Raw genomic sequence first — 27638 nt, forward strand, 5'->3', positions numbered from 1 at the left:
TTTTAGTTCTCGAGTGCAGAGAGATGGATACATTGAAAGACTTGTGTATGCATTCAGTGTATTTTGCATTTGGGGCTGAGGGTGGTAATAACCTTTGTTTTTCAGTTTTAGTCTTAGTTTCAACTTTTTCTTCATAAGTGTGTGAGGACTGTCATCCTAAGGGCAAATCACTAGAATACACTCCTGTCCACATTATATAATCTTATGTAATTTGATCATTATAACTCCTGTATGTGATGATCATATCATATGGTGGAACGCTTTAGACTGTTTTCAGTTGACTCTTTGTATTTTTTAGAATACATTTGTGGAACTGCCTGAATTTCCCTCAGGCAGTTCTCTACTATTGATATATTGGCACATGAGGCATCATATCTGAATGTGATCCCCTTCGTGTACCGTATCTCTTGTGACTGACTGGAGTAGTGATCTTTAGTTATTTAATTCTTGGTTATCCTTGATGTCAAGAATATATAGTCCACTTTTACACAAGGGTCCCAAAGTCAATGACAGAATCAGCAGCAGCTTGTCAGGCTAGTGCCTCAGAACATGTCTTATTCCATTCAATATGTTAATATTTTTTTTCTTCATTTAGACATCATGCTGCTCATCTTCAAAATTATAGATATAGCATTCATAATATGAGATCCAGTCTCAGTATTGTTTTACGAAGAAGGAAGGTAGTGCCCCTGATTAATCACTGTTTATAAGTCTCAAAGTATTAGGTAATGATTTGGTGTCTGTTGAACTCTGTTGTAAGATAATGAGCAGATCAAACAGACACTTTCCCTTTAACTTGCAATAGCAACCCGGCTCCCAGCCTCGCATTTTGTCTGCTGTTGTATCATTATAACTCCTTTTCCTTATTGTGGCATGTCCTTGGTTATTGTGTGATCAGTGCATTCAGCACAGTCACTTCAAACAATTTACCTGCAATTACTCAGCAACTGCTAATAGGTTGCTGTGTATTCCCCATTGTTCAGTATCAACACAACAATGCTTATATTAAGGTGCAAGTGGTGGTTAAATGGGTGTTTTATTAGTGGTGAAGAAAGTAAAACCCTTAACCTGTGCAACATTAGCCTGCACCTCATGTGGGTCATATTATAGTTACAGTTGCCTTTTTTATTTATCATCAGCAAAAGTTTACATCCTGAAAAAGTGTGTCCTTATCAATACCTGAACAATCAATCATGTGCATGTAAAATGTATTGATATGCTGTGTCACGTTCATCTGTTGTGTGAACTTCAGGCTTTGATTTGTCTCACTAATACATCATGATGATCAGCATCCCCGACCTGAAGGCTCTGATATCTGTTATACAATGATTTTGATTGGTTGCACAGGCATAGCTGTAGAAGTCGTTGAGATATGCCACATTTCCTTTCTATCTTCTTCCTAGCCCTGCTTTTCCTGTAGACAGTTTAGTTGCTCTTACACCTCACTCGGTCCAGATAACTGCTCTTGTACAAATGCTCACACACAACAGATTGAAAACATGAAATAGAATCAAACAAAATGATCTATGTTTTTGCAACTCTTTCTTGCTCTCACTGTCTCCCTTGAATGTTCTTATCCCGCTCAGGCCCCAATACTTTAAGATCATTGAGGACTGTGTCTCTCAGATTGTGCTGCATCGTAGTGGCACAGATCCAGACTTCAGTTACCGCAAGCGCCTAGATGTGGACTTCAGCCACCTCTTGGGCAAGTCACGTACTTCTGTCAGTTTATTGAGATTACAGATATTTCAATGAACCATAAATGATTTTCATTCTTCCTTTTGTTTTCAGAGGTGTGTGTGGATAAAGCTCGAATTGATGAGTATGAACAAAGAGCTTCAGAACTGGCACAGAAGGCAAGTATTGACCAAAGAAAAAGCAAACAACTTAGATTTTCATCCCACTACACATCCACCTGGCAAAAACAAAACCCATTAAGGCATGCTGGCATGCAATCTAATTTGTTCTATAAAATAACATCTGTTTAGATAATAAAACATTAACATTATAGAGCAAACATTACACTGACAGTTGTTGGGGGCTTAAATTATTGAAGTGATATAGCAATAATATAGAAAATCTTCTCTGATTCTTTTCCAGAAACAGAAAAATAAGTATTTTAAAAGTGAGCATTACAAAATATTACATCTGGCTATAAAATAATAATCAGAGAAATTCAATTAAAATGCTCAAATCCCAAGAAAATGAAACATATTGAATGAATGTTTTTGTAAGACATTGTGGGTAAAGCATTTTTATTGTCAATAACAATTGCACATATGCCTGGGATTTTTCAGTATGAGAACAGTGATATAGTAAAACTTGTTTTTCTGGTATCTTTGTAGATAAATGATACATATGTGCCAAAGCTTGAGTCTATTATTTCAATGTTCATAGCACATTCCAAAAATGAAATAGGAGTTTGCAAACGTATTGTATTACAATAAGCTTTAGTGCAATTTTTCATCTTTGTCATTGTAACACACACAAACACACACATGCTTGTCGAAATGTCGAGGTCAAATGGATCGGCTACTGTGATTAATTGAAGTGGGGGCAGCAACAGCAGTTTGTAGATCCTGATTACAAGCATGGGCTCACTGATTGGCATGTGTACAAGGTTTGTATTAATGGACGAGTGTTTGACAAAAGGTTGAAATTCAATCAGTAAATGAAGATAATTAAGGTACAATGAATGAAATCATTTAAAATAATTATACCATTAGACTTAAATAATTCAATTAAAGAATGTTTATTTTAATTTCTAGGAACAGTGTCAGTGTTTGTGTGTTTCCCTTTACAGTTTGATGAGGAGTTTGTAAGCAGACAGGATGCACAAGTTCAGCAGGTTAAGTGTGAAGAAAAAATAGCTGAACTCCAAGCAGAGCTGCAGGCCTTCAGGTCCCAGGTACGTGACTTGTATGTCTTTGTTTTCAATTAATTGCTTGTAAATTGTATTAATTCTTTAGGGGATAATAGATGTGATAAAATACTAAGTTTGATTACTCAACAAATCCCTTTAAATCTACTATAAAAGTGCAATTCAACTTTCTTTTCTTACTTCCCATGATGAGATGTTATTTTGGGGTGTAGGATGTGGCTGGGGTTGGGAGTGGGGGTTTTATCCACTGGAGCTTGCAGTTTGGTTTGACATGGAGGCTACTCTACTGGCTAGCTGACACTAAGTCTAATGAGAACACTCACCAGTCCTCCATGTTGGCCATTTCTAATTCTCTGATCTCTATCCCATAAGAGGAAATTGTTCTAAAAGCAATTTATTCTGACAACCCCCTTCAGTCTCACTACTGGGCCTCTCTTCAACCCCCCCATACTCTAGAGAGTTGCTCCCACGCCCTGGCACAGCAAGATAACTACACACTCAGAGAGGGGAACAGAACTTCCTTTTTATTTTCCTGATAATTTTTCAATTTGAGAGAGCAAACACAGAATGAATACTCAAATAGTACCTTGGTTCAAATGATGGTGGTACATTTAACCAATGCGAGTACATACACACACTTTGTGCTGCTGTCTTTGCCTGTCCGAGTCTGTCAGTCTAACTCTCGCCAACACACATGCACACACACTTGTTAATTCAGCAAAGATGTTCTTTCCCTCTAGAGGCAGTGGCAGAGTAAGGGCCCAGGGCTGACCTTTAGTGTGCGTCTTTAATCTAAAACTGGTACATGGATCAATAAGCCATTTGCTCTGTATGATACAATTTACGGAGCTTTGTAGGCCCGGTTATAACATTTGATTTTTAGCTTTGGAAAAAACAAATCATTGGGTATGGTCTGGACAGAATCTGGACTTTTTATGAGCATTTGGCCTCTGCTGGATGGTTGAGAGAACACGCCTCCGTTATCCGTAGCCCAGTGGTATTAGACAGGAAAGCATACTGTGCCATACACTTGGCAGATGCTGTAGTTCGTCTTCCATTTTTTTCCTCCCCAGATTCAATCATTTTTCTTTTTTTTCCCCTGTAATATGAACTCACAGTTTATGTTATTTATCCGGGGAAAGGGTTTCATCAGCATTGCTCCACAGTGTAAAAATGCTAATACCTGAAACAAACAGAATATTCTATAATTAAGTAATATTCACTAGAATCCAACAACAAAAAAAATGCTGACGAACCAAACAAAAAGCACTAACCAAGTCTATAATATTTGTTGAAACTAGAATAAAATGACAGCCAGTGTAGAACAGTATCTGACCTGATGAACAAGAAGTTTAAAAAAAAAAAAAACTATTTAAACCAGTTTAGCTTCATAAACACTGTCACAAGGCAATTTAGGGTAAAGGTTTTTTGAACTATATTAATTGTTGTTTAATTTAAAAATCCAATTAAAATTAGAAATTTGGCTCATGTTACTGCCTAAAGAAACTTGAAGGAGTTTATACTGCAGTGACAAGAATATCAGATCTTGGCTGTGTTAGACAATCCTGCATACTAACACGAACACGAGCAAACCTCAACTGTCACACTTTGCATAAAATGAACATTTGTCCCTACATATACTTCTTCTTCTCCCTGCTCTCCAGTTTGGAGCTGTACCTGCGAGTCTGTCCTCTGCCCATGTTCGACAGACGCCACCCCCAGCTCCAGCTGGGTTGCCGGCTCCCCCTCCTCCACCTCCACCACCTCCCTTACCTGGCTGCCCTGCCCCGCCTCCTCCACCTGGAGTGCCTCCTCCATTTGGTGCCCCTCCACCACCACCTCTAGGGTTTGGGGGTGCTCTAGGCTCCCCCACCCACCATGTGCTGCCTTATGGCCTCAGGCCTAAGAAAGAGTTCAAGCTTGAGACCGCCATGAAGCGCCTCAACTGGTCCAAGGTAAGGCACTGTAAGGTGTTTCTAATATTTAACCACCTCCATTTTCATACATGAGGGTGACAATAAATCTAATATCCCGCTAACTAATGTGCCAAAAAAATTACAATGGACTTGACTGTCAAAGTGAACAAAAATTTTATTCTAAAAGTTTCACAAATTGTGTGTATCGTCTAACTGATATCCGATAGAATTACAGGTCTCTAGAGAGGTGTTAGAGAGGTGGTGTGTTATCTTATGAATATTTAGGGAAGACATTTAAAGTGGCCTTTTTCTCTGCTCTCAACTTTGTTCTTGATGTTCATTGGCAGCGCCTGAACATTACAGATGTTTTTCCAAGAATTAAACAACAACTTCCTACCTCCATGCCAAGCCAGTAATAATTGAAAATAACAGATGATCAGATGCTATTGTCAGAGCAGCCTCAGTGGTCCCTCTGCAGATGTTGTTCTCCGCAGAGTATTATTAGTTCACACACCAAGTGATATCAGTTTGTGGTATGATTAATAATTTAATAACAGATGTACATTGGTACAGGTGTTCAGCAAACTAAACCATATGCTTGAACATGAACCTTTTAGTAGGACATGAGGAGGACCTGTCTTATGGCACAGCTGTATGAGACCCGCACATATGGTTATGTTCAGGACAAAGCTGTTCTGAAACTTCTTCAGTAGTAAGATTTCAGACTTACAACAAGAGTGGCTCAGCTAGTTTTAGAGAGTAGTTGATAAACATGACATGGTATTGTTATAACTACTGTGTTAGCAAGCAGTTTACATATTTAACGGATATAGGGCCACTTGAACATCTCATTTGATGATGTTGATGTTTCACCTGACTGCAGTGGAACTTTAATTCCAATATTTCTGAGCATTTCAGCCTAACTTTGTTCCACCAAGTCCTGAGAATAACATATGGGTTTCTTAGTTCCAGTTGCCCTGTCTAAGCTTAGGGCTTGCAGTGACAACTTTCATTTTGATTTTAGGTGCTAAAGTTTGCAGAGTAGGCTGTTGAATTCGCCAAGGCATCAGCAGTACTAACAACCCTTTCACATTAAGGGACATTTTCATTTTGAAAATATTGCTAAATGGGGCTTGAAATAAATTTAAAGAGCTATTCTCTTGCAAGATGTCAGCCCTGGTCACACATGTTTTTCTTTTATTAATATCGTAAATGCGTCTATACACAGACCTTATTGGTTTCTCACAATTGTTTCAGTTGGTCTGTGGTATACTTCACTGGCTAAAAAGTCTCACATTCACACTTTCTTTTTTGGGCAATACCAATACTGTACTGTGTGTTAATGTGTAAAGCAAGGCAAATTAATCATCATTCGATATCTCTTCTTCTGCCTTCCTTTTGAATTTTTTTCTACATTTTGTGGTTGACCATTTTGACTGAATATGTCTTATTGTAGTTACTGTGCAACAAGTTCACAAGAATATAATTCCAAGTGTTAACTTTAATTGGCACATTAACATTTGTGACATTGTATATTTACTTTAGGAACTGACAGGACTATCTTGCAGCAAGTCCATGATTTAGTCTTTTGTAGCTTTTTTTTTTTTTTTTTTTTTGGTAGCTTTTTTTATGTATATATATATATATATATATATATATATATATATATATATATATATATATATATATATATATATATATACATACATTTCCCTCTGTAGCTTGTGTGACTGGTAAAATACACAACCTTGTGTAAACTAAATATGCTGAACTGTGAATGTGGGTTTTCAGATTCGTCCCCAGGAAATGTCAGAGAGCTGCTTCTGGGTGCTGGCTGATGAGGACCGATATGCAAAACCAGACTTACTGAGCAGAGTCGCTCTCACTTTTGGTTCACAAAGAACAGGTCAGGCTCTCACTACATTTTTATATCCTTACTTATTTAACATCCATCTTACTGACTGCTGCAGTTGTATGATGAGACAGCTTTGTTGTCATTAACTGGCAGGTGTTTTCACACAACCAAGCATTTGTACTTAATATATTATTTAACTTGTGACTTACATAATCAATTTTTCTTTGTTTTATTGAACTTTAGTTTTACAGAGAACTTCCTTCAGGACATGTCCAATCACATATATTCCTGTATAGATTATTCTGCACACACAGTATATTTCTACTCGGCACCAACTCTTGCCACTTCACTTTACTTTCTCTCCTGTCTAATTCTCGCACCTTTCAGTCTCATGTGGGACTTTGGCTGAGCATTTCAGTGTGGTCAATGTTGGTGTTTTTTTTTTTTTTTTTACTAGTATTTTAAACTACATGCTAGAAAGAACAACTCATGATCAATCCTTTAAAAATGTAGTCAGTCAATCATGAGAAATATGGACATAATTTTTTTCTACTGTATGAATTGAGTCGAAATACAGGTATATGGAGAAATGATGAAAAGTAATGTTGGAATAATGTTCAACTCTATCTCACTGTCTCGTATCTCATGCCTGTCCCTCTTTTGCAGTTTTAGTACAGTCTCTAACAGATAAGTTAGTAGTCAGCAGTCCTTGCTGAATCCGAGTCCCCAAGGTTGTCATGCTATTATAGATTTTGGTGGGCTATTTACACTATTCCTGGTGGTAATGCTGCATGATGAGACACCATACGGTTCCGTCCTCACACATTAGTATGGTTGGTAAGAGCTAGAATATTAATTTGTACAAGTTGTTGGAATGATTAAAGGTACAGCAGGAGGCAGCAAGAGATGTTATCAGTCTGGTCCTCTCCTGTGCTTGGTCTATTAGTCCCTTCTCTGATGATTTATTCACATCTTGTTTTTTCTTTCTTGCCTTGTCACTGACTCAGCTAGCTTACACCAATCTGAATTATTCATCCAGGTGTTATCTACCTGTCACAACTCTATGCTCTCATCCCCTCAAACCACACAGAAGCCCCCCCTACACACCAATGCACCCTTGTTCTCTACTGTCAAGGTGTTGAATAATGGAGGCAGATCTAAATGGCAAACAGGTAGACAGACAGTCAAGCAGGTGTTCTCTGGAGAGGGGCAAAGGAAGGATGTCCACCAGCACACAATTGTATTCTGTTCGGGTAACGACCCAGAGCTTCCACACGTTCGCACACTGCATCTTATTTTACAGTAATCATGAAACACACTTCTCATCAAATGAGGAGGCATGCAAAAGCGCTCCTGCTCTGCAGTATGCCGTCTGCCGGGTTGTTTCTGCTTATATGTAATGCATTTTAGATTTGGCGAGAAACGCATGAAAGATTTGACTAAAATCAAGCCTTTCACATTCTTTGAATCTATTCTCTCAGTTGTTTTTCTCGCTGTTTCTTCCCATCCCAGTGGAGGTTGTAGGAACAGCATGACTGGTGGGTTGAGCTGTTAGACCTAGTTGCGACTGCTGCTGTGTGTCAGTGAATGTACGTGTATGCGTATGTGCATGTGGGTTTGTCTTCTTATTAACACAGCCATGTAGCATCATGTTTCATCTCACTTAAGAGCAGCAGCATCTGGATCATCATTAAACATTAAAAAGGACACAGTATGAAACAGTATTCACTCAGTTTTTCTCATTAAATATTAATTTTTATCCCTTCAAACTTCCTCATTGTTTTGTGATGTGTGCAGTAGTTTCTCAGTGAGTCCCTGACATCCTGTACACAAACTGCTGAGTAGCGATGGGGACTGGGAACAGTTTGTTTTGAGAACATCACTGTTTTTGCAGACCGCATGTTAATAATGTAAAAAAAAAATATAGTGATTGTTTTTTATTATTATTCACAGCATTAAGAGGAACTACACATTCAACCAGAATTTATATTACTGTATTTGTGAGAATGAAACACATATTTATTTTGACTAAGGAGACATTATATTCGCAGTGGAAATATCTGTTATAGCTCCTTTGTTTATCTGTTCAGAGTGGTTTTTGGCAGGGGGTCAATGCCACTTGAAAACATCCCCTCAGTGAGCAAATTGCGATAAATGGGTGATTTTACTTTTTAGCGAGCAGGTCAGAGCAGACAAAATTGAATAAGACCATAAGGAACAATATGAGTTGATTTCTGTGCTCTTCTCTCAAGTCTCTGCTCATTAGCTGTAAACCTCTGTTACACATGTCCTGTCCTAAACAACATAAATGAATAGAAGCTTTCAATTAGGAATGAAACAGTAAGAAGACAACGTTCTGTAATGTTTATAAGGATTATGGTTTCAATCTAATTGACCAATTGCAGAGTAGCATTAAGCACAGGCGATATGTTGGATGGTGAGTTGTTTGAGGCAGTAAGAAGAAGCAATCTAGAAAAGACTTCATAAATTATTTTTACTTGTTTATGTTGATTTATCATGATGTGAAGCATTTCAGTTTTTGCATTCCAATATTCACAGTATTCTCACATTACCTCCACACAGGGTATCTTTTTTTTTTTGACAAACTATTTTGCAAGGTACTTATTAGAGGCCGACTGATATGTAATGTAATGAGAGCAGGATATTTTACAGTTTGACAATAAATATAAAATATATGCGCCGATACAGATATATCTGTGATAGGCCAATATTGGCCGATAAAATCATCCAGCCAATAAATCGGTCTGGCTCCAGTACTTATTTACCTCATAATTTTCCTTCCAAAACTTTCGGGTTATAACTCAAGATCAGTTCCTTTTATTGACTCGGCCAAAATGACCCATCAGACAAAAAAACGATCAGATAAAAAAAAAAATAGCTCAGACTAAGAGTCTTTCTCTTCTTTATATTTGACTTTAAATTTCCTATCTGTCCTCCTGTTTTTGGTTGTTTTTGACTTGAAAGTAATCGTGTTCCAAGTCCTCACAACCTATGTATCATCTTAATGCATACAGAGCAGTTGTATTTAAAATTTCCTAGTTCAGCTTATATTAGATCTTTTTTTTCCTACTTAACACAACCCATAGCAGTGCCAGTGTATTCAGCACTTGAGAGTTAATGAGTCTTTGTATTTTTTCTTCAGGCTACGGAACTGTGGACTTATTTCTGTTAAGCAACCAGGGTCAACTAAGATCTGTCTGCACCTGGCATTAATATGCGTATTGGGTGATCAAACCACAAGTGGACAACCACCACCAAGACGCATTGCGATTGGATCACTCAAACCACTTACCGTACCACATATCTTTTTTCAGGGTTAGCGCTAATGCATCCTGATGTGTCCCAACAAGGATGTGACAGGAAAATATGTCATCAGTGCAGGATGTGGTGGTTGTTTTGATGAAAGTGCGCCAACCCTTGAAAAAATGGAGAGGACCACTGATGTACGTGATTGGAGTTCAAGTGAAACCAGATGCCAAATCTCTAGAGGACTGCCATCGTAACCAGGCCGTTTATGCAGATGGAAGTGACGTAGGCAGTAACTAAATCTGAATTTTGGTCAGCTGGACACTTTTGAGATGCATGATTGACACAGGTGTAAACAGCGAAGTGTGTCAGCTGTCCACTTGTGTTTGGATCACCCAAGATGCATTTTGATACCAGGTGTAAACAGGGTATCAACGCTCTCCAAAGCCATTTACTCTTAACAATCCTTCACAGGTTGTATACTTATCCCCTATTTCTCTTTGCAGCCCCACATATCGGCTCTTTTATAACCAAATGCGATAACTTCCGAGGTTGATTACACCTCAAATTATTCTAGTCACTGTATATTCTGTGTTTGGACTCATTAGTGATGTGCGTAGCTTCTTACGCCTCAACCTTACAGATAAATATCAAACGCCTCTACATCCTTTCAAGGAAACAGCCTAATTAGTCTAGAGGAGAATGTCAACTATGTTGAAATCTTGATGTCTCCAATAACTGTGCATTAGCCAAGGCAGTGTTTTCATTACTTGCCAGATAGTAGACAAATAGATGGAATGTCATACAGTAAGTTGTCGGTTTTAAAACATAGGGTTAGGGTTATGGTTGAATAATTAATGTAATAAAAACAAACAAATAATGAAAACATGTTACATAACACACATAGTGTAAAACAGGAAACAAATATGACTTGGATGGTACAAACATGTTTTAAACGTAACCATGCTCTGTAAACATACTTGGCAAAATAGTCATTTAATGTGAAGTCTTAAAAAGAATATTACCGCAGATGCCTGCACATTTAGCATCTGGTTTGATGTTAACCATTAAAATTCCAATAATATTTCTCCAGGTTACTATGAAAGAATATTTTTATGCAGCTCACATTTTAGTTAGATTTCAATAAAACTAATTAGACTCAGTTAGATGGATTGTTTTAGTAGCGAATCCTGTAGTTGCACTGTTGGATTTTTTTTTTTTTTTTTTTGGACCTCTGCAACTGTTGCCACTTAACTTAGAGACTGCACAGGTCACTAGGCTAAGACTGATGGGAGCACCCATAATTTTAGTTTATTGAGCAATTTAGTACACTTTGAAATATATCAATACACAATTATGCAGTGTCTAGTAGTGCTGGATATTACTGTATCTAGACAAAAATTCAGGCTTACAGAGACTTTTCAAAACCGTTGCGAAATCAAGATGTCACTTAATCAAGTGCCTTTTGCTCCCATACACGTCAAGCACTGATATACAAAGCTGCTTTAGTACATTTGCTGCAAGAAGAAACACTGCAGGAATGATGAGGAATATTTCTGAAGACTGATTGTAACCTGCCACAGTAAATCAATGGTGGTGGTCAGATAAGATTGAATGTTGCTGCAGGAAAATGTTGATTTCCCATTTCCTCACTCATTTGAAAGAAAGACTCTTTTCTTATGTTGTTAATTATGACACCCATCCTGTGTTTATACAGGTTGTCTCGGCTCTTCTCATTAACACCTGCGTGCATGTACACACAAACAAATTTAACTTGGGATCACACAGACTTTATTCATTTATTCCAGAAAAACACAATCATTTGTTACTACTTCTTGTCAAATTTAGTTTCTATTCTTTGTAACTAATAATTATCTCAAGCTTATAGAGCTGTAGAGAATGATTTTGGATGCTAAGGCAGAACTCTGAATTCATGATAGAGATGTATCATGATATTATTATATTGTATGATTATTCATACAATATTCAGTGCAATGATGCTTTTCCTCGATACAAGATTTAGTGTGAATTTGCTTTGAGGTTCCCCTGAGCTGGAACCTGAACCCGACAGGCATTCAGTTTTTTAAGTTTGAACCCGACACAGTTACAGAAACTGAAGCGCTGAGTTTGTGTGTCACTCACAGCTTGTTTACCCTGATTACACGTGTGGGCACCTTGTAAATGACCGTCAAAAGGCTATAATTTTTTTTTCCTCCTTCGGGTCCTGCCAGGTTTCGTCGGACTTTGGTTGGACATCCACTCTCCTGGATGCTAAGACAGGAAAGCCAACTCTATCCCTGGTGTTCTTTTGTATCACTTTCGACTTCTCCTTCCTTGCCTGCTGTCTCTTAACACAGCTGCTGCTCTGCAAGAGTGAATGCATGGAAGGGGACAGGGGCTTGCTTTGTGTAAGATAAAACTGCTGTAGACAAGTGTCTGTCTCCACTTGTATTCACAAAATAGTAAAACTTCCCATCAACTTTTCAAAAGCATGGGAAATGGGAGGTTTGGAGTGAGTCTGTGTATTGTGGAGGGAATGTCAGAAACTCAGCCAGCCAACCTTTTGAGATGAGCCGTTTCAGGCAAACTGGAAGGAATAGTTTTGGAAATTACTTTTTTTCTCAAGAGGTAGTAGAGAATTTAAATTCCCGAGGGAAAGAAAGTAAGATTAATATAGCCACTAGTACCACTGTTGATGGTGCCGCCGCTGCTTTTGCTCCTTGAATATAGGGGTGTTTGGACCATTCGGGCAATTTTAAGGCACTTACCAAGGCAGCGGCTGTAGAGCTTAAAATGTAAGATTTGCCTCAATGCTGCTCATGTCCAGTTTCTTGATAAACATTAATACCTATGTTTATTATAATATCCCCCGGTCTAGCCATTAAATAACTTCCCTTTCTATAGCCTAGCACCTCCCAACACATGCGCACACATACATATTTCGTACTTCTTTTGACCTCATTCCACAGTCTTTAATATTTCCCTCCCTCTTTTTCTCTACTCTGTGTGTGAGGGCCTGGTCAGTTCAGGCCATTGCAACTCCAGGCACGCAGTCCCATTTCCTCCTACTGGCTTCCTGAGATGTTATCATCTTCCTATAGTATACAACTGAAAGGTTATATTAGTTTATTTCATACAGATTAAATCTCATATCATCTCTGTGGCAATTTTTCCATAAACATAGATAATGTGACTTGTAAACTTTTACATAAATAGCTGTTTAGTGCAAAATGACTACAACAGAATACATTGAATAGAATTGCTCCTGTCTGTCTCACATTCACATGCAAATGCTGTATCTTTTGACATGCAGTAGGTATGAAAAACTGGGGAAAAACCTAGAGTTATACAAACTTTTACAGCAGTGTAACTGACTCTTAATTCTCAGATTCACACAAAGGGCTCACTGTAGCTTAGAGGTTAAGACACCAGCCGTGAACAGCAGCGTGCCTGGTTTGAGTCAGACTGGTGTGATCTCACGTTGCATCTCTCTTTCCCTCATTTCATGTCATCTCTCTCCTGTCAAAAATAAAAGCATGTAGATGCCCCAAAACATACTTAAAAGAAATATATGAATAAGTAACCCTATTTACGCCGTACATGTGGTATACTGTATAAGTTTATACTTTTATACACAGATTGTAAGATGCTGTTTCACGAGCTGCTGCATTGACAGTTTGTGGACCATGATATTTTCTTTCCTAATAATTTATTTCAGTGCTATCAGATATCAATTGTGTTAGGACAAAGAAATATCACAAATAAGGAAAGGGTTTTTCTTCCAAAATGTTGTAAAAGTATTATATCCAATGATATATTCACCATTATGGAAACACTGAAGTATTCTGTGTTGACAGCTTGCATTTAAGTAACACACACACTTTGAGTCTGCAGCTGTGTTCATATTTTTATTTAGAATAGCTTACATAATAGCATTTTTTTTTCAAGTTTCAAGTTATTTTAAGTTTCAGATAGCAAATGTTTACAATGTAGATGTGTTAAAAAAAAAGCAAAAAAAACAAACAACATATGCTATGCTAAATTTTCCCTGTCTACCTACAATACTCACTGCTCACACATCTTTTTCCTTTGCTGTGAAAAAGTTGTGTCAAAGTTGTGCCTTGTTCTTTGATCACTGATTATATAGTTTGAGAAAAGAGGAGGTGCTGTATGACAGAAGTCATTCACATACACTTTGAGGTTGAATATGAATAGTGAGGGGTGAAAGAAAGTTAATCATTAGATCCATGAGTGAGGGTTATCTCATTGTGATTATTAATCACAGATTATATGTTAAGCATAGCTAATGATGCTAGACTGTCTCCCTCTGAACTCTGAGCTTTAATCTGTTCCCTTGGCATCTGAGGGCTTTAATTGCAGTCTTTGTGGTTAGTGTCTTATATGATGAGGGTGGAGCCCATAAGGGTAGAGAGGAGTCCTTCTTCTCAGAGCTTCATCAAGGAACTTCAAAAGAGAGAGAAGCGAAAGTGATATAAGCTGTAGCACTATTGTAATTCATTGTAGCAATTTGTCTTCTGACCCGTGTAGTAAGTAGCAGTGAAGTGACTGTAAAAAATCTGCATTTTTATGGAGATGTCTTAAGTTTCATGACTGCAGACATCCCAAATGGGAGTTGTGTTCTGTTTTATGGAAGCATTCCTGTTGAAAAACACATGAGGACCTGGGCAGTGAAATGTACTTTTTAAGAAAATATTCACACACGCATCAAAGAATTTGAAGTCAATGAGAAAATTGTGTTTTGTGTTTCAAGCTTGTGTAAGGTTTTTTTTTTTCCTCTCACAAGCTCAATTCAAAATGTACAGTCTTCAGATTCTTCATTTAAATCTTTCAAATCCTCTTCTACACATGACAAGTGAAATCCACGTGTTTTTGCTGCAGAATGTGCATCAAAAAGCATCCACATGTATTAAAAATGTGACAGATGAAGATTTGTACCTTGGGAAGTTAGAATGTTAATGCATGCAATGAGAGAACCAAGGCTCTGACCTGTAATGTCTGATGAGATTATGAGACATACATCATTGACTTTTAATGCCTCTGGTGACTCAAATCACTCATCACTGCTAGAACATTAAGCCTCTCCATGAATTGACAGAATCTTGATGTTGTGTAATTCTCTGTGATTACGAGAAATTGGAACCCTGCTCTGTTTCTACGTTTGACAAGTCCATTATTGTGAAGAAATATAGACTGAAACTAAACTGTCCAAGTTCATAACAATGATACTGATACTTTCTTTCTGTGAATGCATACAAAATCCCTGTCGGTGGACTGTAACAACACTTTATATTCGGTGCCATGCTTCCTGTTGTCTCTCTGCTGACAATAAAATGTCTGAAATAATGCTAACTTCAAACATCACTAACCAGCTTTTCTTCTCTCTCCTGTTTTCTCTGTCTCTCTTTCTCTTCCTGTCTCCGCCTGCTTTTTATTTATTCTCTTCTTGCAACTTCTGCTTCGCTGCATGATCTGCCTTCATGTTTGTGCTGGAACAGAAACCAAAGGTTAGTAGTTCTTTTTTTTTTTTTTTTTTTTTTTTGCTTTCACCCATTCGTTGCCTCTCCTCTCAATTTACAGTACCAGTTTTAGCTGTGTCCACTCAGTTCAGAGATTATAATGTCAGATTTTGTGAGATGTTAATCTGCAGATGAGTTGGGAATAACTATAAGAGCTAGTAAGGAAGTGTGACCTGTTTTGATATTTTATCTGAAATAATTTCCATAAGCGAGCTGCTGATATTTGAGGGCAATAATTCTCCTGTTTAAAGGTTTTTCAGTCTCCTAACATCTATCCCATGAGTGAACCTGACAATTACACAGTTAGGGAGTCAGGAGAGTCTTATAAATCTTAATAACATGAATGCTGATTAAGACCTGAAGGCGCACATTGTATTGTTGATTCTATTGTTGTACATTTTGAAACATCCACCTCCATCTTTGGCAACTGCTTGGATGGAAAAAAAGCAAGTACATTTTAGACAACAAACAGAAAATACTCAACATTAACAGACATTGGCTGCAATTCAATTACCGTATTTGTGTTAATTCCTCTCAGCCTATGCATATGAAAATGTACCCTCAGCCTGACCTGGCTGAAATATTAGACTGGAGTATATAGTTCTTGACCACTAAGCGCATTGATTCAATTCCCCTCTCTCTGCATGTTTTGTGGTGCGGTGTGATAACCTCTACTGCTTGCACTGTTTCAGTCTAGCAGGGCCTTTCATCCTGTTAGCTATAAACTTGAGGAGGAATATTAGAGGTCCATATGAGACTGTGTTGCATTTCACACAGTAGTTCAAAGCTGATGTGCCTTCCTTCCTTTAATGATGAGTGTGTGTGGTCTGCGTTAAGATTTGTGAATTTTAGACTAGATAGGTGATTGTGTTGGTGGCCTTGCAGTAAGCTATCAGAAATATCATTAGTTGATTTGCTTACCTACTGTTTCTTTAATCAGATCATATTTATACTTATTGGCTGATACGTTTTCCAGGGATTATTCCATGGCCTCACAGCAAAGGCCATAGGGCTAGTTATTAATTGATAAAGGTAACATAAATTAGGTTTAATTTCTGTGGGATTTTGATACACAGACACAGACAAAGCGTTACAAGTGGTAACATGTTGGGTTAAACATTTCTGTTTCTTGAAGCTCATTTGCTCAAACTTAGTTTATGGCTGTAGGACCGTTGCACCTGCAGAGTTATTGTGTTACCACTTTGTTTCCTTTGTTTACATTTACATTTGCATGTAGTTGATATGCCCTTACCGACCTGGTGGTGTGGACAGTGAGAGTTAGTGAGTCATATTTTGTGTAACTTCATACCTCATTCATTAATGTACTGATTATTCTAGACTTCGACTGTATTATTTAGACTTTCCATCAGTCTAAACTGACACTTTTTGGATTTTATTGTCCCTTTTGAAATGGCTGTAGAGTCACAGTAATACAGTGTAATTAACTATAATAGCATAGGTATAATTGTTTCTCCATACAGTTTTAATCACTAACATTTGAAAACGCAAAGGGAGGAAAAGAGACACTGCTTCTTTCACTCAGCCTCTCCTCTTAGTGGAACAGATATGAGAAAAAAGTGAGAAACAAACAAGCAAATGTAGTGAGTGGACACCCAGAGGAATGCTGACAGCTCTCAGAACTTTGCGCAGTTTCTGTGATTTCACAGATAGTCTCCAGAGAAGCTCTTTGAGATCATCAGTGTCAATAGCTGGAGATAAAACATGTATAGCAGGACTTTCCTGTGGGTGTAAGCACAAAGAGAGGGTGAAAATCACAGAATGTTTTAGAGACACTGGCAGGTGGGAATTGAGGGATGAGTGGAACCTCTCCCTTTTTCTTACTGTACTACTCATGTCTCATCTGGTCTTTTGTATTTATTTAGTTCTACCAACGGTGAGTTTAACATTAAGGGACAGTGGGACACCAGTTGAAACAAACAAGGAGAGTGTAGCCTCTCTCACCTTTTGCCTCTCTTTGTTTGGTTTTTGTTCTGGATCATAAAAAGAAATAATAATGCAGCTCTCTGTGAAACGGGATGGAGCTGATTTATGGGGCTGTTTGTGGTACATGATAAGCTATAGACTTTGACTACACATACAATTAGTAACATATACTTCACAATGCAATCATGTTTATGGGGATATTACGGGGTGTTAGTGGAGAGTTTTGGGTAAGGTGAGAGAAAATTTGTGAGATACTTGTGACTGGACATGGATATAAAAGTTTTAGGGCTTTAATACCTGGTGACAGCACCACATATTTATGTGTAGTGGCTCATATTGGCTACCATACTCCATCTTCATTGACTCCTGTTTCCTATACCACTTCATGGACTTTAGATGGATGGATGGATAGTCAGACAGATGAGATGTTTGCTGCAGGTGTAGTTGCCATACATTTGTATACTTTCTATATAAACAAGAGAACCTCAGTTCATTCATTTTTTTTTTTCATCATACATTTATCTTCAGCACAGTACTTCCTCCTCCTTTTCCTTGTCCAGTGTTAATCATTTAAAAAGAACACTAGCTCTTTCCCCTAAAGTGTGAAATGGTTTAAGTCAAGCCATATAATATAATTATATGTTACTATACTAACCCTAAATTCACAATTTCAAATTTGCCTTAAATGGCTTTATAATCTGTACATCATACAACATCTTTCCTTACAACCTCATTTTGGATAAAGAGAAGTCTATAAACAATTTTTTTTGTGAAAACATTGATCCATTAAATCTTCTCTCCTTAAGGTTTTTACTGGCGTAAGGATACATTTTTTATTTTTATTGTACCATTAAAAGATTTTTTTCCATATGTGGAGATGAATGTGTTATATGTCATACTTACATGCTACTGTATGGATATATTTTGTCATACCGGCATTCATGGTCTAAGCAGAGTTATCTTAATTGACATCCGGAATAAACCAGCTATTTCTTTCCACCTCACTCTGTTCATCAAGAGAGGGCAGCGAGACAGATTCATCGCCATAGTGCCTGGAAAATGAGCAACAACATGAAGAGAGCTGCCCTTTCCTCAGACTTCTTTTCGGCTAATAAATAACATCCAATTAGACGAAACCCTTGAAGATCTCAAAATCAGTTTGCCATTTCTCCCCAGGATACAGGCATCTGCTAATAACCTACCTCTACTCCAAAGTTATAACACTTCAACAATGTAAAGGAATACAAGTGTTAAAAATTGAGGAATAATTAAAAAAAAAAAGTATGTTAATAGCTTCTTTAGCAACTTGTTTATAACTTGTCTTTTCTTTTTTTTTGTGATTTACTAATGGGAATTTTCACTTTATTTATGGAAAGATCTTAACGATTGGGTTGTGAGCACATTTATCAGGAGTGTGTCTGAAGTCAGACATGAACTCTCATCCAGTATTTGTGTATACATAAATGAAATGGTCAGGTTAGTTCCTTGTGACTGGTTGGCTGGCTGAGTGTTGGTCGTATCAGTTTTCAAAATGATTAAGCACGAACAAGCAGTGTTGGCAACGTAGCACCTTTGTTTCTAGATTAACTGACTTTTGAGACACCTTTATGGACTTTTTTCTAAAACAAACCACCTAGTGCCCTTGCTACTTTCCGTAGAAGAGAGTGGCCAATATTTCCTCAAGAGCGCGAGGTTGGGATTTCCCTCCGCAGTCACACCTCTCTGTGCTGACTGCACAGCAGCTTATGTGAATGCGCTTCTAACTCTCTCGCTGTGTGATCATTTTACAAGTAAATACAGCTGAAATCACAGCACAGTCTTTGTGTTTAATTTATATGTTTCGTGTGTTTTTCAGATGATGTCACGGTTATGACATCAATATTTTAGCAGCAGAGCAGGAGCTTGGAAATAGCTTGTAAGAGACTGCTGGTTAACATGTAGTCTTAATGGGCTGCGCGTCAGTCATTATTTCATACTTGTTCCACAGAAAAACATGTAAATGTGAGCAGCTTTATTCGGAATTTTGCGGTATTAAGATGCTGTATATATGAGCACAAAGAGTAGGATAGACGCAAACACATAAAAAGCTGAAACCAGCTGACACGAGGGAGAGTGCAGATTGCCTACGATGTTGTCCAGCCTTATCCTAGCTAAACTAATCTTGTTTAAACCGTGTCCACTGAGGATGTAAAGGTAACCATTAATGGGGATCCAAATTAACTGATAAATAATTAATAATGTGAAGAGGAGATTTTTATAGAAACAAACAGACTACACGCAACAAAATAACTATGTATGCTTGTTCAGTTTGTGTATTAAAACAGTACATTGGAGTGAGACACTATAAACAAGTATTGCGTTTATCATTTCCAGCTCTGTAATGTTCCTATAATGAATGTTAATAATCACTTAATACCTAATATTTATTATAACTACCTTGCTATTAGAGCCTGACCAAGACTGGATTTTGTAGGCTGATGCCAAAACATTTTTTTTCATATTCAGAAATTTTTGATAAGGATACCCTAAATTTGATTATTACAGAACTGCGAGCAAGATACTGTGTGTACAGAAAGGAGCACAGTGGGTAACCTGCAGCAGTAATGGAATCTCTCTGCTACAGCTGTGCACTGCCTGGGTGAAAATGTAGTGCTGGGGAAGCAGTTACAAAGCAATCATGGCACATGGCATTTGTGTGGTGAGGGATATAGAAGCTGTGAAAAGTGGCCCTTACATTGTTTGCTTTAAATCTTTAGACCATTTGCTAAATAAATTAATATGCTGCATGTAGTGATATTGCATTAGTTTGATCTATGCAAACATTATAATCCTAATTTCGCCTCAAGGTGATTAGTAGTAATCAGTGTTGGTGTTTTCCTCATTGCTCTCATGAGCATTTTTTATACTGTACAGGTTAATAACTTTAAATATACCTAAATTAGGTCTATTAATAGATTTTGATTATACATGGGTTTTGAATCAGTGTTGGTAATCACAGGCAACCATTATTCGGTGTGGTGTTTCATAGTTCAGCATGAAAGCGTCACAAACAAGAAGTTACATTTTAATGAATAAATTGTCAGAAGGGAGGGTATGGGTATTCCAAACTTGGATAAGATGCCTCACAAGTGTCACTGTGTCTTTTTAATGTTTCTTGCCATAGCATTAAGGCTTTGCTCTCAGTGGAGGTCAGGATCTCCAGATCAATGTAGCCTGTTAAAGAGAAAGTTGGGGAAAGACAAGCTCTCTTCCCACTGCTGGCATGCTGGAAGAGATAATTAGACAGCCCATTTCCATATGATTATAATGGCCTGGGAAAGAAGCATGTTTGTGTGGGTTTCGTCAGTTTGCACAAGCATATTTGGGGGACTTCTTGATGGAAATGATGGTTGTGTGTGGGAGGGGTTAAGCTCGTATGGGTGGTTGAGTGGCTTAGGAGTGCACATGATTAAAGGAGGGCTCTTCTGTGGAGGTAAAGACCACGGTCAGAGCTGACAGCTTGCCGTGACTTGTCAAACTCAGACGGAGCTGACACATTAAACAGTGATGATCATTCAAAACCATGCTTCTAGTCTGTCAATCTTCACTACAATAACCCTCAGACTACCTCTAAATTGGAGACACTTAACATATCCATATAGTGTTAGTTAATAAGTCTCTTGTATGCAAGGTGGGTGTATTTCTTTGAACAGCATTAGCTTTTGTGGTCTGCTGTGCAGAGAACTTGGTTGGCTTTCAAATTACAATGAGACAAAAGGAGCTGAGGAGGTTGGTGGACACCATCATAGAGGAATTATGAAGAGATCAAGGACTAGAGGAGGTGGGGATGAAGGGATAAAAAAAAGAGAGAGTAGTAGGTGGTATTTTTTAAAATTAAATGTCTGAAGGAGGCTAAAAAAGTCAAGTATCTCAAATTTATGGAACTTATAGTCAATGTTTTTTTTTTTTAATATGTATTTTCATTTATACGTTCAGTTGTCTAGAGCTCAAGACTTAAAGTACACTCATATCAGCTGTATTAGGGTGAAAATAAAATGTATGTAATGCATGGGTTACCTTCAAAGGTGCGTGGAGTCCAGTTGCATTTACTGAGGGTAGGAGTTGTCACTTGAAATGTTTTCAAGAGCTTTAAATATAGTTTGTTTTGAACCACTTGGAGTATCTGAGCATAGCTGCAGGATGTCCATCTCATGCTGGCTAGTAGTTAGTATTTCTCTCCACTGGTACATACTATATCTATCCACATCAAATGGACTTTCTTTCCTGTGTTCACACACACACACACACCCCACACCCCCCACCCTCTTTATGCTTTTGCTGCTTTTCTATAATGACTGTTCATGTGGCTGTAGAAAATTTGTGCCATTATGAGAGATCTCATCAAATGCATAATCATTAAAGACTCTTTTCATTGTTGTTGAAAGGGAAGGTCTGATCACATAATACACACAGTGAGCAGATGGCTACATTTTTTTCTTTCTTACAATATGCAGCCTGCTATTTTCATATATATTTAGAAATCTGCCCATAATACAACCATATTCTGGATAGAAAATGGCTGATGTATTACAGTTAATTGGCTCCTCTTGTGCAGTACTTTTACTTTAAGCAATCACCAACGCACGTATTACCTTGACCTGTGATGGTGTATGGAAATGCTTGAGAATGTCACATATCACATGCTTGCCACAAACACGCACTCATTGTGGTCACTGGCTCTTTGCTTCCTTTTACATCTTTTTGTGTGTGGTTTACCTTCCTCTGTCTGCTTTCCTTTTCTCCCCTTTTGTTTCTCCCTTTTTTTTTTTGTCTGCCTCAGTTTCTCAAGCATCAGCACCTCAATTTATTCCCAATTTGTATTTTTATGTTCTCATATCACCAAAGTAATGGGCTTGCTCGTTAAAAACATATTTGCTTTCGCGACTTTATTTTTCTGCTGTGATTTTTCATCCACACATGTACGTTTGTGTATGAAGGGAAGGGGAAGTGGTAGAGGGATGGGCGGAGAGATGTTTGCAAAGGCACAGGGAGAAAAAAAATGGAAAAATGGCAAATGACTTTAGAGATGAATGATTTAGGCTGTCATCAATCCATTGAATGACTTGGAAAATGTTAGGGTGGGCTTAACAACTGTTCAGATCGGACTGGTGCTGTCACATAGTGAAATGAAATGGAGATAATAACGCTTCATACCTGATATGACAGACGAGTCAGAAAATACTCATTTTAGCACAGATACACACACACACACACACACACACACACACACCCATCCACACACACCCATACCCATCAGACCATTGGTAGATCTTCAAGAGGCCTTTAGGGGGCACTACTCCACTGAGAATAGAGGTGTTGGTAAACTTCATCCCCACAGGCCAGTACACAATGATTAAGAGAGGCTTCTCAATAATTATGAATCTTTTGATGTAGCGTATTTAATTCTAGTCCAGATTTGTGACTTTATTTTTAAATGTGTATATTTACCTTCGCTACAGAGAGAGAGAGCATATGAGTTTCTTTGTGAAGCGCAATTGACTTGTAGGCGCTGATGCTTCATGCCGGAGTGATTTTAGTGGTTTCGACTTAGACATGATTTTGGTATAGCAGGACTAGAGGAGGAGAGGAGAAGAGAGAAAAAGCCTAATGAAGTCTGTTAATTTGCTGCTATCAGAATGAAAGTCTCAGACTAATTATGGCCCTGGGTCATCTAGTCTGGATCACAGAGAGAGGTGGCCCCTGCATGGTTCACTTTGATTAGCTCACTCACTACACAGCTCCTCACTTTATTACTCTGATCTCTCTCTCTCTCTCTCTCTCTCTCTCTCTCTCTCTCTCCCTCTCACACTGGTACTCACACATGCAACTCCGGTGGGGGGTGGGGGGGTAGTCAGTGTGCAAACAGACTAGTCAAGCTGTCATGTCAGCGTTAGTCAGGATGGTGGAGTGTGTGCATTGATGAAGCAGAGAGGCAAAGGTGAGGGCAGGTGTGGATAGTCCACGTAGCTACTGGACGTACTCGATGTCTCTTGTGCTCTCTGTCAGGCTGACTCAAGTTCAGGACTTAGCTGGATCAGAACCATACAGTGAGTCAACAGTCAAACCGCACGGCTGGTTTGACTGTTCATATCCTCTCTGTTGACTGTAGAGTTGACAGATGTGTCGAAATGGTGGATTTTTTCACTTGCTGCAGACAGCCCCCCTTCTGTGCATCAGATGTCTCATAGTGGATTTTGCTTCAGGCAATGGTGTGTGTGTGTGTGTGTGTGTGTGTGTGTGTGTGTGTGTGTGTGTGTATTATATATGTATGTGTGTGGTGTTTGCACATTGAATTGCGGGAGCCCTGAATTATCCTTGCTACAGAAACTCCCCTAATAGCAGTGATTTAAACTTTACCTGCTTCACTGCCTTGATTGGCTATTGGAAACAACACAGTGATTTAATTACCCTTTGAAGACTGCTGCCCTGTCAACTTTCCCCTTGCTGTGTGCTTGTATATCTGCTTTCTCAGGCAGAGATGATCGTATCACTGTAACATGCCATAAGTAATGAAGCCTCATCAAGAGAAAAGTCAACTCGAGGGTGTGATATCTCCTCAGGAAATAAGATAGTTGGACAAATATTGGATAAAATGACGGGCCTAATAAGCACACACATATAGTGTCTCTTGCCTGTCTCTCTCACTGCTGTCAGGTTCCTACTTCACTTGATAACTTCTTAGATGTTAGTATTAATTATCAAGTATATGTTTTTTTCATTTGACATTTTGTGTGTGTGTGTGTGTGTGTGTGTGTGTGTGTGTGTGTGTGTGTGTGGGCGCGCGCGCACGTGTGTGCAAAGAGGAGGGTTGTGTTCCAGTAAGTTGTTCTCTCTGATTAGAATTCCATTCTGATAAGATGATGTGCTGGTGTGAGTGTAGAGGGCAAGGGAGGAGTAGCAGCTTTTGGTGTGTGTGTGTGTGCGTATGCGTGTACGTGTGTGTGAGAGGGGCTTGGGTGGGGGGAGTTGAGGTGTTACTTGCGCGTCTCTGAGGCTTGCCTGTCATGTAAAGCATCAGTCATGCTCTTTCACAGCAGTTTTATTTCATCCGCCATTCCCTTTAGTGCTTCGACGGCACAATTCACTGATACTGTCTTGTGGGAAGTGCAGCTGTTTGGGAAGCATGTGTGTGTGCGCAGTGTTACACATTGTCATATTTTTGTCAATTGCCTTTAAACTGTGGCAGAGATTCGATCAAAGCCAGTCAGTAGAATTATTAAAAGTGAGACAAGTAGATAACTCTTTTAAGATTTTGGCTTTGTAGCCTCATCTGACCCTGTGCCTAAACATTCTTTTTCTTTTCGCAAGAAAAGAATAAAACTTTTCTCTCTTTAATACCCAAGACCCCATGATTTTTTTTTTTAATTCAAGAAAAGATTGGAACACAAATTGACATATTTATTTTGTTATTTTCACTGTGTATTTTCCCCAAAGTATACTACACTGGGGGCAAAGGAAAACTGAGACAGTCCTTCCTCTTCGCTCTATTTTTCATACTTATCTCTCCTCCCACAATCACACCATCAAGTTGACATTCATCACAGGCCTCCATTAAGAGGTCTTAAGTCGGAAGTGCTTAAACGGAAGATGGCTAGCACTGTGTGTACTGTGGCAGGGCAGAACAGGCCTTTCAACTCATGCTGTTATCCCACTTTTGGTGTCTGTCTGTAATGCACTGCTCTCTGCCGTCTTGTGATCGAGTCCTGCTTTCCCTTCCTGCGTTATCTGATCTCAGCTTGTGACGTTAACTGGTTTTATTCAATGGCAACATTTGTCACTTTCTGTCGTGCTAACTCTCAAGATTCTCTGCCTCTTTAAACAGGCACAATCTTTTTCTTTTTTTTTTTTCAGAGAGTGTGTCATCTTTGAGCTCCAATTAATGTTATACATTACCATTAGAGTCTAAAATATATACTGTAGTCGCACCTATGCTGTGTCCTTTGCTACCTTCTTACTTTTGCTTGACTGGTGATGGGATGCAGACTCCCTACTGCTCTGCACTCACAAGTGTATCCTTATCTTCACCACTTCCTGGGTGATAGCGCAGTCTGATAACTACAACAGTCACTGCTCCGTCTGATTGATTAACCAGTGACCTCTGACCCCCTGCGGGACATTTTAATTGGCTGATTTATAATGAGCAGGCTTCCCTGAAGAAGAGCTGTTTTAAGGCCAGAGCGGATGAAGGGGTGATGCTGGAAGGGGGCAATCTAATTAGCTGATTTAACTGATAACACCTGAGGCAGCTTTGTGTGTGTGTGTTCGTGTGTGCGTGCGTGTGTCCCATTGCAGTATTATGTTAGGATAATTCATGGTTTAAATGACTAAGCCAGGTATGTTTATATGTTCTGAAGCGGTAAACACTCTGGTACTATGTGCTTTTGCGTGTGTTAGAGAGAGAGTTAGTGTGTGTTGGTGTAAATAAATTAGATTCTGTGAGGCTATAAGTTATGATGACTAGATCAATACAACTTAATGTAGTAAGCTGGAGGCTTTCAAGTACTGGCTTATTATATTGCATTCAAATGTCGAATTACATCAAATTCAAAATTACGTTCCCATAAGTTTTTTACACTGGTTTTAAAAGGAAATAGTGACAGATTTACATTTCATTCAGCCTTATAATTTAGCATACTTTACTTTGTTTTTGTAGTCTTGTAAAAGCAAATATTGTCATAGAGACATAACAGGGTTTTTCCTGGCAGAAAACTAGGCGGGGGTCGTACTAAGCCGTACTACCGTACGAAAAAAAAAAAAAACCCTTACACGATGGGATGTAACGTTAATGTAAAGGAAACTTTTCAACAAGCTGGGTGTGCTTGGATGTAAAAGAGATAATATTCATTTGTAGGGTTGCCACATTTTATGTGAAAGAACGTGGCAACCGGTTTGGTTTTACTTGACATTACATTATTCACAGCACTTTGAGGACATAACATGAACGAAAATACGGGACAAATTGCGTCCCGTATTGATTCAAATCCACCAAGTACCGAGAATACAAGTACTAAAATAATTTTATTTTCAAATACGGGAAGATCAAGTACTGTACGGGCCGGGGGGCCGGGTGGGGGTAACCGGTGGCATTCACCTGTTCGCAGAGCCGCAAAATCAGGTCGCCGGCAGAAAATCCAGCGCGTTCGTATTCTTCTTCTTCTTCCGCAATTTTGGATGGCTCTGCATACTGCACGGATTAAGATACAGCGACACTGCATTGCCGTAGTGGCGTACAGCCGCAATTGCAGTGACAAACGTCAGATCCACTGAGTACCGAGAAAACAAGTACTAGAATTTTGTCGGGAAGCGGAGGCGGCACGAAATTTGACTGACGCGGCCGCCTCCCAATTCTTTATGCAGGGAAAACCCTGCTTAAAGGGAAATGCCTCGCGTCATTACTTGTTGCACATGTCTACTGAAGTAGTTGGCAGGTGGTAGAAAATAGAGTGTGTTAGCAGATGTTGTAGTGGCTGCTATCCTTCATGCCCATTTCAGTCAATTAGTTTTTTTTTCAGTTGGCAATTTGAATGGTTTTGTATCTATCATTTAACCTCTTGAACGTCATGTTTTCTGTTAACAAGCACTAGAAGTTAGAAAATAGATTTATAACGTGACAGTTATGACCACATCATATGTACAGTATAATCAACACTTTCTTCAAACCCAAGATATTTCTTTTATAGCTGCATTACATTGAATTTGTTGTAAATTGCTTTTTATAAACATTTGCCCAAAATCCAGCCTGACATCTTTTGAAACATTTGGATCATGACCAAAGCTGCAACAACAACAGCAAAAAAATGGAAACAGAAACATCTGACAATTAATTTCTACAAAATGTCAAAAAACTGTGAAAAGTCCAAGTTGACATATATTGCTAAAGGTCTAAAACACACACACACACACACACACACACACACACACACTGAACATGTCAGTGTTGCTATGTAGACCTGGATCAATCCAAACCACTCACTCACTGTATTGCATATCTTTAAAATATCATTACTTTATCTGGCACAGGCCACTTTGTTACTATAAAACTTCTACAGTATGTGTATCTATGTATCTATTATGTCATAATGTGTAGTATTTACAGCAACAATTTTTTTGTTAGTTGTCTTGTTTTTTTCTTTGTGTAGTAAAAATATTTATTATTTTATTGTCCAGCACTTTGGCCCTAGAGGAACATCTTTTCATTC

The 27638-nt window shown here is 38.5% G+C and overlaps 1 protein-coding gene across 2 annotated transcripts in view; it reads left to right on the forward strand.

Moving 5' to 3' along the window:
- LOC130171604 (protein diaphanous homolog 3-like) overlaps nucleotides 1–27638 on the forward strand; it is a 161429-nt gene that overhangs the window by 44510 nt on the left and 89281 nt on the right. For both annotated transcript variants that reach the window (XM_056379666.1, XM_056379672.1), the window contains 5 exons: nucleotides 1587–1705; nucleotides 1792–1856; nucleotides 2804–2908; nucleotides 4546–4836; nucleotides 6589–6703. In XM_056379666.1, coding sequence (XP_056235641.1) covers nucleotides 1587–1705; nucleotides 1792–1856; nucleotides 2804–2908; nucleotides 4546–4836; nucleotides 6589–6703 — 695 coding nt within the window. The remainder of the gene's footprint in view (nucleotides 1–1586; nucleotides 1706–1791; nucleotides 1857–2803; nucleotides 2909–4545; nucleotides 4837–6588; nucleotides 6704–27638) is intronic.

Source organism: Seriola aureovittata, chromosome 1 (genome assembly GCF_021018895.1).
Source record: "Seriola aureovittata isolate HTS-2021-v1 ecotype China chromosome 1, ASM2101889v1, whole genome shotgun sequence".
Lineage (NCBI taxonomy): Eukaryota > Metazoa > Chordata > Actinopteri > Carangiformes > Carangidae > Seriola > Seriola aureovittata.